The 12,846-nt window shown below is 46.5% G+C and overlaps 1 protein-coding gene across 1 annotated transcript in view; it reads right to left on the reverse strand.

The window, feature by feature from the left end:
* Nucleotides 1–12,347, reverse strand: part of STRC (stereocilin) — a 66,505-nt gene extending 54,158 nt beyond the window's left edge. The window contains exons 1-4 of the mRNA XM_066589385.1: nucleotides 11,249–12,347; nucleotides 11,133–11,157; nucleotides 7,798–9,088; nucleotides 5,322–5,384 (exon numbers count right to left, since the gene is read on the reverse strand). Coding sequence (XP_066445482.1) covers nucleotides 5,322–5,384; nucleotides 7,798–9,088; nucleotides 11,133–11,157; nucleotides 11,249–12,347 — 2,478 coding nt within the window. The remainder of the gene's footprint in view (nucleotides 1–5,321; nucleotides 5,385–7,797; nucleotides 9,089–11,132; nucleotides 11,158–11,248) is intronic.
* Between the last annotated feature and the right edge of the window lie 499 nt (nucleotides 12,348–12,846).

The following is a 12,846-nucleotide window of genomic DNA, read 5'->3' on the forward strand; positions in this document are numbered from 1 at the left end:
CCATGCCCAACCAAGAGGGCAGGTGAAACCCATTAATCGCTTTGGTTAATGTGGCTTAATTTGTAACTAGGCCTGGAGGCAGCCCAGTTAAAATAAAAATTGGTTCAGGTGTATGTTTCAACGCTTTAATGAGCATTGAAACATATAAAAATTGTTTACAAAAATTATATGACTGAGCCTTGTGGGCCTAAGAAAAATTGCCCGTTCGGCGTGATTACGTGAGGTTTCAGGAGGAGGAGCAGGAGGAGGAGGATGAATATAATACACAGATTGATGAAGCTAAAAGGTCCCCGTTTTTGATGGTGATAGAGAACGATGCTTCCATCCGCGGGTGCAGCCTACGTATTGTTTAGGTACCGCTGCTGTCCGCTGGTGCAGCCTATGTATTGTTTAGGTATCGCTGCTGTCCGCTGGTGGAGAAGAAAAGTCTGGGGAAATCCAGGCTTTGTTCATCTTTATGAGTGTAAGCCTGTTGGCACTGTCGGTTGACAGGCGGGTACGCTTATCTGTGATGATTCCCCCAGCCGCACTAAACACCCTCTCTGACAAGACACTAGCCGCAGGACAAGCAAGCACCTCCAGGGCATAGAGCGCGAGTTCAGGCCACGTGTCCAGCTTCGACACCCAGTAGTTGTAGGGGGCAGAGGCGTCATGGAGGACGGTCGTGCGATCGGCTACGTACTCCCTCACCATCCTTTTACAGTGCTCCCGCCGACTCAGCCTTGACTGGGGAGCGGTGACACAGTCTTGCTGGGGAGCCAGAAAGCTGTCAAAGGCCTTAGAGAGTGTTCCTCTGCCTGTGCTGTACATGCTGCCTGATCTCTGCGCCTCCCCTGCTACCTGGCCCTCGGAACTGCGCCTTCTGCCACTAGCGCTGTCGGATGGGAATTTTACCATCAGCTTGTCCGCCAGGGTCCTGTGGTATAGCAACACTCTCGAACCCCTTTCCTCTTCGGGTATGAGAGTGGAAAGGTTCTCCTTATACCGTGGGTCGAGCAGTGTGTACACCCAGTAATCCGTAGTGGCCAGAATGCGTGTAACGCGAGGGTCACGAGAAAGGCATCCTAACATGAAGTCAGCCATGTGTGCCAGGGTACCTGTACGCAACACATGGCTGTCCTCACTAGGAAGATCACTTTCAGGATCCTCCTACTCCTCCTCCACCTCCTCCTCAGGCCATACATGCTGAAAGGATGACAGGCAAGCAGCATGGGTACCCTCAGCAGTGGGCCAAGCTGTCTCTTCCCCCTCCTCCTCATCCTCCTCCCCCTCCTCCTCATCCTCCTCCCCCTCCTCCTCCTCCTCAACGCGCTGAGATATAGACAGGAGGGTGCTCTGACTATCCAGCGACATACTGTCTTCCCCCGCCTCTGTTTCTGAGCGCAAAGCGTCTGCCTTTATGCTTTGCAGGGAACTTCTCAAGAGGCATAGCAGAGGAATGGTGACGCTAATGATTGCAGCATCGCCGCTCACCATCTGGGTAGACTCCTCAAAGTTTCCAAGGACCTGGCAGATGTCTGCCAACCAGGCCCACTCTTCTGTAAAGAATTGAGGAGGCTGACTCCCACTGCGCCGCCCATGTTGGAGTTGGTATTCCACTATAGCTCTATGCTGCTCATAGAGCCTGGCCAACATGTGGAGCGTAGAGTTCCACCGTGTGGGCACGTCGCACAGCAGTCGGTGCACTGGCAGATTAAACCGATGTTGCAGGGTGTGCAGGGTGGCAGCGTCCGTGTGGGACTTGCAGAAATGTGCGCAGAGTCGGCGCACCTTTCCGAGCAGGTCTGACAAGCGTGGGTAGCTTTTCAGAAAGCGCTGAACCACCAAATTAAAGACGTGGGCCAGGCATGGCACGTGCGTGAGGCTGCCGAGCTGCAGAGCCGACACCAGGTTACGGCCGTTGTCACACACGACCATGCCCGGTTGGAGGCTCAGCGGCGCAAGCCAGCGGTCGGTCTGCTCTGTCAGACCCTGCAGCAGTTCGTGGGCCGTGTGCCTCTTCTCTCCTAAGCTGAGTAGTTTCAGCACGGCCTGCTGACGCTTGCCCACCGCTGTGCTGCCGTGCCGCGCGACACCGACTGCTGGGACGTGCTGTTGCTGACACATCTTGATTGCGAGACAGAGGTTGCGTAGGAGGAGGAGGAGGAGGAGGGTGGTTTAGTGGAGGAAGCATACACCGCCGCAGATACCACCACCGAGCTGGGGCCCGCAATTCTGGGGGTGGGTAGGGCGTGAGCGGTCCCAGGCTCTGACTCTGTCCCAGCCTCCACTAAATTCACCCAATGTGCCGTCAGGGAGATATAGTGGCCCTGCCCGCCTGTGCTTGTCCACGTGTCCGTTGTTAAGTGGACCTTGGCAGTAACCGCGTTGGTGAGGGCGCGTACAATGTTGCGGGAGACGTGGTCGTGCAGGGCTGGGATGGCACATCGGGAAAAGTAGTGGCGACTGGGAACCGAGTAGCGCGGGGCCGCGGCCGCCATCATACCTTTGAAAGCCTCCGTTTCCACAACCCTATACGGCAGCATCTCCAGGCTGATTAATTTGGCTATGTGCACGTTTAACGCTTGAGCGTGCGGGTGCGTGGCGGCGTACTTGGGCTTGCGCTCCAACACTTGCGCTAGCGACGGCTGGATGGTGCGCTGAGAGACATTGGTGGATGGGGCCGAGGTCAGCGGAGTTGAGGGTGTGGGTGCAGGCCAGGAGACGGTAGTGCCTGTGTCCTGAGAGGGGGGTTGGATCTCAGTGGCAGGTTGGGGCACAGGGGGAGAGGCAACGGTGCAAACCGGAGGCGGTGAACGGCCTTCGTCCCACCTTGTGGGGTGCTTGGCCATCATATGTCTGCGCATGCTGGTGTGGTGAGGCTGGTGGTGGTGGCTCCCCGGCTGATCTTGGCGCGACAAAGGTTGCACACCACTGTTCGTCGGTCGTCTGCACTCTCAGTGAAAAACTGCCCGACCTTTGAGCACCTCGGCCTCTGCAGGGTGGCATGGCGCGAGGGGGCGCTTTGGGAAACAGTTGGTGGATTATTCGGTCTGGCCCTGCCTCTACCCCTGGCCACCGCACTGCCTCTTCCAACCTGCCCTGCTGCTGCACTTGCCTCCCCCTCTGAAGACCTGTCCTCAGTAGGCGTAGCAAACCAGGTGGGGTCAGTCACCTCATCGTCCTGCTGCTCTTCCTCCGAATCCTCTGTGCGCTCCTCCCTCGGACTTAATGCCCTTACTACTACCTCACTGATAGACAACTGTGTCTCATCGTCATCGTCCTCCTCACCCACTGAAAGCTCTTGAGACAGTTGCCGGAAGTCCCCAGCCTCATCCCCGGCCCCCGGGAACTTTCCAAAGGTTGGGCATCGGTCACGACAAACTCCTCCGGTGGGAGAGGAACCATTGCTGGCCATTCTGGGCAGGGGCAGAATGTGTCATTGTAATGGAGTGAGGAGGCTGGGAGGAAGGAGGAGAAGCAGCCAGAGGATTCAGAGTTGCAGCAGTGGACGGCGCAGAATTCTGGGTGGTCGATAGATTGCTGGATGCACTTTCTGCCATCCACGACAGGACCTGCTCACACTGCTCATTTTCTAATAAAGGTCTACCGCGTGGACCCATTAATTGTGAGATGAATGTGGGGACGCCAGAAACGTGCTTCTCTCCTAATCCCGCAACAGTCGGCTGCGATACACCTGGATCAGGAGCTCGGCCTGTGCCCACACCCTCACTTGGGTCTCCGCGTCCTCGCCCACGTCCACGTCCTCTAGGCTTACCCCTACCCCTCAGCATGCTGTATTACCAGTAGTGCAGAAACAGAACGCTGTAATTAAATGTGCCGCTTATTGGCCTGTGGTTGGAGGCTGACTTCCCTTACGGAACGCACAGCAGAGCCAGGAAACAATTTTGCGCACGCCTGTAGTGAGACGTAGGTGCGTATGACTGAGCTAATGGAATTCACAGCGCAGAAGCAGTCAAGTGGCCAGTAGTAGGCCTTAAGTATTTTGCTTCTATTTTTTTAAAATGCTGAGCTGATACAGCAGACAGATACTGTAGGCAGCGTATAATATTATGTATACTGTTTCCCTCTGGCGGGATGACGGCGATCATGTAACAGAGACAGCAGATCCAGGAAACAATTTTGCGCAAGCCTGCTGTAATGCTTAGCTGCGTATTAATTAGGACTACTACCCCCAGCAGACAGATACTGTAGGCAGCGTATAATATTATGTATACTGTTTCCCTCTGACGGGATGATGGCGGTGATGTAACAGAGACAGCAGACCCAGGAAACAATTTTGCGCAAGCCTGCTGAAACGCTTAGCTGCGTATTAATTAGGACTACTACCCCCAGCAGACAGATACTGTAGGCAGCGTATAATATTATGTATACTGTTTCCCTCTGACGGGATGATGGCGGTGATGTAACAGAGACAGCAGACCCAGGAAACAATTTTGCGCAAGCCTGCTGAAACGCTTAGCTGCGTATTAATTAGGACTACTACCCCCAGCAGACAGATACTGTAGGCAGCGTATAATATTATGTATACTGTTTCCCTCTGGCGGGATGACGGCGGTGATGTAACAGAGACAGCAGACCCAGGAAACAATTTTGCGCAAGCCTGCTGTAACGCTTAGCTGCGTATTAATTAGGACTACTACCCCCAGCAGACACGCAGTAAACTGAAGACGGTCACAGGCAGCCCAAAAATAGTATTTTTCCCCAATTTTTTTGAAAAAGCCCACTGCCTATATAGCCTGGATATCTCTTTCCCTGCCTCACCAGTACTGGCCCTATACTCTGTACAATGACTGCAGACTGAGGACGCAATGCTCTGCATGCCCGATATACAAAAAAAAAAATTGTGCAACACTGCTAAAAGCAGCCTCAACAGTACTGCACACGGTCAGATGTGGCCCTAAGAAGGACCGTTGGGGTTCTTGAAGCCTAAAATCACTCCTAACGCTCTCCCTATAGCAGCTCTGGCATCAGCAGCACTTTCCCTGATCTCTGTCAGAATGCATCTGTGGCGAGCCGCGGGAGGGGCCGATTTATATACTCGGGTGACACCTGATCTCGCCAGCCACTCATTGCAGGAGGGGGGTATAGGGCTTGAACGTCGAAGGGGGAATTTGTAATGCCTTCCCTGTCTTTCTATTGGCCAGAAAAGCGCGCTAACGTCTCAGAGATGAAAGTGAAAGTAACTCGAACATCGCTTGGTGCTCGCCTCTAGTAACGAGCATCTCGAACACGCTAATACTCGAACGAGTATCAAGCTCGGACGAGTACGTTCGCTCATCTCTATTCCTTAAATTAACAAATGCATATAGGTATAATACCTGGAGGAGAATTTCAAACGCAGTAGCATTTTCTTCCTTCTGGATGAGGTCCCACAGAACCGGCTGTGAGGAAAAATAAATTCATTAATAGACTCTTCACTCCTTTGAAAGTATCTCCAAGATACAACCGTACATGCTAAACAATTGCTTGCTTTCTAAAAACCTAATAATTATTTTATAAAATGCTGAAATCCCCATATGATAAAAAGTATTATAGAAATGATAGCGTTATTGGCTGACCAGAAAACTTATATATGCAAGCTTTTGAGGCTACTTAATGCCCCTTCATCAGGCATAGTTAAATGATATCTGAGAAAACAATATACACAACAGAACAGAGACTTAAGGCCCATTTACACTGACAGATCGCTCAAAAATCACTCAAATGATAGTTTGAGTGATAGTTTTGAGCGATCATCTTTGGATAAACTTTTAAGTAGCTAATTAGCTACTTAAGAGTTAAATGCAGGCGGAGCATGATAACTCAGAGAACAGCAGCTGCTTTGTATATGCAAACAGCTGCTTTGTTCTCTGAGCTGTCAGCTGGTATCCGGCTGAGCTGATAGCACCGAGAACAGCAGGAGCTGGTTTGTTCTGGGAGCTATCGCTGGGAGCTCTGTGTGAGATACCAGCTGAAAGAATGCTATCAGCTGGTATCCCACTGAGAACTCAGCTTGTGGCACTGATAAAACTCATCCCTGACTTTTAACTTGCTAGAAATCCCTGATGAATGAATAGTACATGATGGCAGCGCGTTTAGACAACGATTATCACTTAAAAGATGGCTTTTGAGCGTATTTTGAGCGATAATTGTTGTGTCTAAATGGGCCTTTAGTGTGATTAATTTACATTTCAAGAGAGGCAAGATAATGAATGAGAGGAAGAGCACAGCATTTAAAGAATTTTAAACCAAAGTTATAGGACTTAGGGACCTTTTACACGGGACGATAAATCATTCAGATGCCGCATCCAGCGAAAATCTGAAGATTATCGCTCTCATTTATCGTTTAGTCGGGGCATGCTATTTACACAAGTGAGCGAGTATGTGCAGGAACAAGTGTAGGGCCTTTATTCTCACTGATCTGAACCAGTTCCCCGTGCCTGCTCACGGCAAGCCATCTGGATTCTCTTCTCCTTGTTATAAAGCATGCACTTCTCGCATTCTTCTTCCTGCAGGTCAGTGAAGGTCACACCCCTGTGACGTAGCATTCACTGGCTAGAAAGGAATGCTGCTCTCTTGCAGAGACAGCTTACATGAGGTCAGCATAGAATTTTTGCTTTTTAATGACAGAACCCCTTTAAGTAGCCTTGAAAGCTTGCCTCTATAATTATTTCTGGTTAGCCAATAAAGGTCTCACCTCTATAATACTTTTGTCTTTTTTTATACAAGAGTATTTATCACTGCAGGGATTTTTCTGACTAAGGGCTCCCACCCACTGGCGATTTTTTTTCCTTTGCGTTTTGCGTTTTTTCTCAAGAGCAATTAGAATTGAATGTGTTCCTGTCCACTTGCGTTTTTTTTTTCAGTCCGTTGCAATTTTTAACATAGGAACTGTCAGTTGCATATGTGTCCTTATTTTTCTCTTAATGCACCCATGAATGTCAATGGAAATTAACGGAAAAGGCGCGAAAAAGCCGCGAAAACCGCCGCGGAAAACGCGCCAAAAACGCGTGGAAAACGCTGCATTTTTCACGCACGAAAATCGCAAACGCCAGTGGGTGGGCGCCCCAACACTGTATTACACTATTTTTGCTCTACACCTTGTTAACCCTTTCCAATTCAATTTGTATCCTGGTTTTCCTAGAGGGCTTACCCTTTTTCTGCTGTTATACAACGGCGCTATATGCTGGCTAAAGCCAGTACTGCATGAGGTGACACGTTGGATAGGCTCCAACAGCAGAGAGGCTGGCAATATACAGTAAGAGAACCCCGACGGACATCTTCCGACATTGGAGCTGTACAGCCTTAAATCATAATGTCTTTAGACGTCAGACAGTGGATTGGAAAGGGTTAAAAGGTTAAAAAAAATATTGTCTGAGAGGTGTTTCTTATAGTAAGCAGACTCTATCTCAGTGTAGTCCTCTTAAAAACATGGTTTAATGCTGCCTATTTACTAAACAGTGCAAAGAAAGAGTGTGATTGTTACTAACAGCAACAAATCACATTCTAGCAGTCATTCTGCAAGCGCGAAGTGTGCTAGTAGATACCACATGTATCAGCTGTCTTGAGAACATACCATAAGGAACAACTAAGCGCTACTTCATACAGGCGTATTTTTCACCAGTATTTTGTGACCAAAAAATCAGTAGTGGAACGTACAGAAAGAAAGCATAATGGAAAGATTTGCATTTCTTCCATATTTTGTACCCGCTCCTGGTTTTGGCTCACAAAATACGCCTGTGTGAAGGAGCCCTAAGTTGTAATATATGACGGCAACATTGAAAACAACCATTTAAATGCAAAAAGATAACTCACACTAAAGCAGCTAAGGAGATCTTCCTTGTCAGATTCACTGCTCTCTTTTTCTAGATACAATTCGACAGTCTGCAGGATGCTCATTGAGGAGTTCATCTTGAAAGAAGTCCAGAAAGAGCTATTATCCAGCAGGCTAGAGAGGAGAATGGCCTCTCCAAGTCTATCCCTTGTTTCCTTACCTATCTGATCCAAGTCTGAAAGAGAGAAGAGAAAATCCAGCACCTTAAGGAGATACTGTACATTTGAAGCCCAGCCATAGGATTCACTGTCACACTGGGAGAGCTGAGAAACCAGGCCCATGATGTAGGAGATAGGATTTTTACATAGTTGTGAGGAATCAAAGCTGGAGGACAGTGGGAGAACATCTGCAAGTCTCTGAAGGAAACATTTGCCATCTAGTGAGATGTTCTTCCAACACTGATCAGCAATCCAAGGATGAACCGATTTTAGGGCAAAATACAAAGAGGCGTTTCGGCAGACAAGATCCGTAAACTCTTGAATATTTATCCCCTTACATTCTTCCACCAAAGTAACATTACTGAAAGTGTTGATGCCCCATGCCTTGTAATTACAAGTAGACCTAGTTATATTTGTTTTTAGCATCTGACTATTGCAAAGTCTGGACACCCATACTCTACTTTCTTCCGGCATGCCGGAGAGTGAGTCATTACTGCACACTTTCTCCAACATGATGGTTTTATTGTCAAACAGACATGTTTTCAATGCCTTTGGGTTCATAGATGCTCCTTGCCACATATCTGAACACTTGATGTTGTTCCTCAGTTCTCTGATCGCCTCAGAGCTATTGTAGCCATTAGTGCATAAGTTGGTCATTAATGTTAATTCTTTGTTGTGTATAGGAAATGATATATTATTGCAAACAGTAATATTAAATTCAAGTGGAAAATATTCCCTGCACACCCATATCCAAAAGGAATCTTCTTCCATGGACGCTAGGTACCAAGCCGCATCGGAGCAGGCGGCCTGTAGATCATATGACGTGTCTACAGAGTATCCTGTAGCATTATACACATTACAATACAGAAACACTGTGAAGTTGGAGACACCCGGGAGCCCTGGGATCGTGTCATTGCATACAGCCTCTAGTACTTCAGTATAGGATTGCGGCTCTTCCCATAGATCAGCCTGTGATCTCTTTGTGACATTATGCGTTCCATTGAAAATATTCCCAGCAGGCTTAGTACATGTCAGGATTGGAGGAGTTGATGGGAAACTTGTGGATGTAAATCCTAGAGACTGTGTGTTCCATGTAATATTGTGTTTTATGCCCCTGTGTAGAAAAGAGAAACAGGTAAATAGTTCCTTCTTCTATTAAATAGCTCATTTGACTACAGGGGGGTTCTCCCGCTAAGAACCCAAATATTAAAACTTTTTAATGTTTGAATGGTTCTCTATTAGAGATGAGCGAATCTACTCGGTTCGGGTGTTTTTGAACTAGAGCACCGCTTTTTCCGAGTAACTCACTACTCGGACGAAAAGATTCAGGGGGCGCCGGGGGTGAGCGGGGGGTTGCAGAGGGGTGTGGGGGGGGGGAGAGAGAGAGTTCCCCCCTGTTCCCCACTGCTACCCCCCGCTCCACCACGCTGCCCCCCCCCCGGAGCCCCCCGAATCTTTTCGTCCGAGCAGTGAGTTACTCAGAAAAAGCAGTGCTCGAGTGCAAAAACACCCGAACCGAGTAGGTTCGCTCATCTCTATTCCCTATGAAAAGTGATTTGGATGAAGATTATAAAGCAGATTTATGAAAACTGTTTAAAAAAAGACTGTCTTTGTTGTTCATGGCAACCAATAACAGAGTAGCATGAATTTTTCAAGAGCATTATAAGGAATGAAAGCTGAGCTGTGACTGGTTGTTATAGGCAACAAAGACAGTTTTTGTTTTAGACAGTTTCATAAATCTCGCCTTTTGTCTATTGCATCATCACACCTCTCAATGAAGTGGACTGTACTCTTGATGTCGAGATGCGACCATCAAATTGGCTTTTGACTTGATGTGCCACTAGCATGCACTCAGTTGAACAGCAAGTGTTTACTGTTTGTCAATACTGGCAAACGGGTTCATATAAATAATTACAATAAGCATTTCGGAATAAGTATGGTGAAGGAAGTGTACCGACAAAATCCTGTGTTCACCAATGCATGAAGAATTCATTAACAATTCTCAGAGTCCAGGAAAGTCTATAATATTAGTAAGCACTTTCACAGAATATTTATGTAAAGTATATTAAAACCGTGCACACATAGGGCACAAGCTCCGTGGAGCAGAGACAAACATATACAACACTCACACAAATAGTCAAGAGAGAAAGAAATCTGTCACCGATGTATGGACCCCATGGTTCTAAATGGGACCAATATCACAACTGAGACTCTCGAATATGGTCTCAGGTTGATAGACTCACAAAATGATACCAGAAAGCTCGAATTTCTAAGCTCTACTCGCTCTACCAACTCGATGCGTTTCACCGCTCAGTGGTGGATCATCAGGAGATGCGAGAGCTTTTCCAGAAGAGACTGTATTGTTACAACTTCATTTCTATGAGTCTGGATAAGAAACAACTCAGTAAAATGTTGTCTGAGAAAATTGTTGCTGGAACACTGCAATCTTGGATGCTAAGAGGACTGCAGACTTCCAATTGTGCAACAGATAAAGGGAGTCACGCTTAGTGTCACCAATAGAGTGCCCGGCGATACTTAGCACAGAGAAGGCGTAATCCCAGACAAAATAGCACAAGATGCTGTGCTATTTCACCTGGCAAAATGTTGGAATGCAGGAAGTCAGACAGACCCCATTATAGTCAATGGGATCCATTCAGCGTTGTTAAGCTCCATTCAGCATTTTATGGCTCCAGCATGTACCAGATCTGGGGGTTCTGGTATTTTTATTGTTCGGCTCCAAGGTGGCAGCCATACAATAGAAATCTGCTGAAACTCCAGGTGTAGATGTCAATAAGGCCATAGGCTGATGCCACAGCTTTTAAAAAGCAAAACAAAATACATTTGTTGCCTTTTTTAACACAAAATACCACATCTAGCTGTAGGTTAGTAGGCAGTTCTAAAATGTATTACTTCTTTTTTGTGTCATTTTTTCTCACTTTGGTCTATTTTTTAGGGAATTTTTTTCCAAATCGGTGCTTAGAATTGAACCTCTGACACAGATGTGAATGGGCCCTAAATACAGCTGGATATTTACTATTGCTAGATTCAACCTTTTTGGGATGTGATGGTCCCCATTCTGTCTCTACAGATCCCAAAAGCAGGAGGAAGATTGCTGAAAAACTCTATTGCATTTATAAAGTGTTGTCTTTTAAACTTACCACAAGAGTAACTGCTGCAGGTTACCTGTGAAACGAAGAAAAATTTGGCTGTAAGCTTTTGAATTTGATAAACAGCAATAGTGTCAATTATGATGCCCACATTCACATTGACTCACCTACCAAGCATCTTCCATTCGGATCAGCATGAGGCATTCCAATTACTGAAGACACCCTATGCATCAATGTCCCTGCCATTCGGGAAACTTTCCTATTCAAGTTGTCATATACAGACCTCTCCATCTTTTTCATGAGACTGTAGCGCAGGTCCTCTAATACTTCCCAAACCACATCCTCTGGAACACTATCTGAGTCAGCAACTTTGGTTCCTTTTTCCTTTTCCCTTGAACGATATAATATTTCCAAGACGTTTTGTACTTCCTCTTGTGCAGACCCAGGACTTGATCTACTGAAGTTAAACTGTTTGTCTTTTAAGGATTCAACCAGCATGCTAAAAGGCCTATAATTCCCATGTGATGCAACAGAGCTCCCAGACTGTAGATTCACTACTGGCCTCCAGTTATTGGCCTCCAATGGTAGCAGGAGCCTTGCAAACTGCTCGGGGAGAAAAGCACAGTTATGGTGTCCCATAAGAGAACATAAAACCCCTTGAAGAGTTGTACTGGTCTGAGTTAAGGTACCGCTTAGGAAAGCTTGAAACATTGTATCCAGCAGCCCGCTGAGCATTTCCCAGTTCTGTCCTAAAAGCTGAGCAGCATTCTGGTTGCTGTTAATCGATTTAAAAATGCTCTGAATGAAGCTTAGGAAAACGCTCCAATTCTGACTTCCTCTCAGAGAGACAAGAAAGTCCTGAAGCTTAATAATCGGTAATGCCGAAGACCTCTCTGGTGGAACCTGGAGAAACTGATTCACTAGATTGTTCCATCTTTCAGCCTCTTGTTCATGAGATTCTTGATTCTGCAAGTATGCTGAAATATTGTGTAAGAACTCAGACAGTCGATTTTGCTTTACTTTGTTTCTTGGAGGATTAAAAAACGATGGTGCTTGGTCTGGTGAAGTCCACAGCGATTCAAACTTAAGCACCATTTTATCCAGTAAAGAATGTATCTCCAAAGCATTTAGTTGTGCCCTCAAATTAGAAACAAGGGAAGGAGGATGCTTCAATTTCAACTTCCAGATGGAAAGGATCTTTTCAAAATTGCTTTGTTCTAATACTTGGCTCTCTGTATTAGTCAAGAAGACAGATATACTTATCATTCCCATTATATGTAATGTATAGCAATATATTGTTACATTCATGTACGGTGCAACTACAAGGCCCCCCACAGCCATTGCTGAGGTTCTAAATAGGAAAAGTAAAGTGGTCGCAACTTGATTATTTAATTCTAAGTGCGAAAGTAAGTGACCCTCTATGTGATGTAACTAATAACACACATGTGAACTACACAAAGAAGAAATTTGCCATGACCATTCTTTACATCCTAATAGGAAAAGTAAAGCGGTTGCAACTTCAATATTCAATTCTAAGTGTGAAAAACTGTGATACATAACAGTTCTTTTCTCGGAAACCATAAAGCCTAGGGAAATGATTTGTATACTGAGGAGAATCTACCTCACCTCTATGTGTATGTACTAAGAACAATCTAAAGCCCCATTATGACAGTTTTGAGCAATCATTTTGCATTAGCTACCAATGGGCTAATCAGTCCATTAGTAGATAGCTAGCTTCATTTGCATATATTTAGAGAAGAGTGGG

The sequence above is a fragment of the Eleutherodactylus coqui genome, chromosome 2, assembly GCF_035609145.1.
Source record: "Eleutherodactylus coqui strain aEleCoq1 chromosome 2, aEleCoq1.hap1, whole genome shotgun sequence".
In the NCBI taxonomy this organism is placed as follows: domain Eukaryota; kingdom Metazoa; phylum Chordata; class Amphibia; order Anura; family Eleutherodactylidae; genus Eleutherodactylus; species Eleutherodactylus coqui.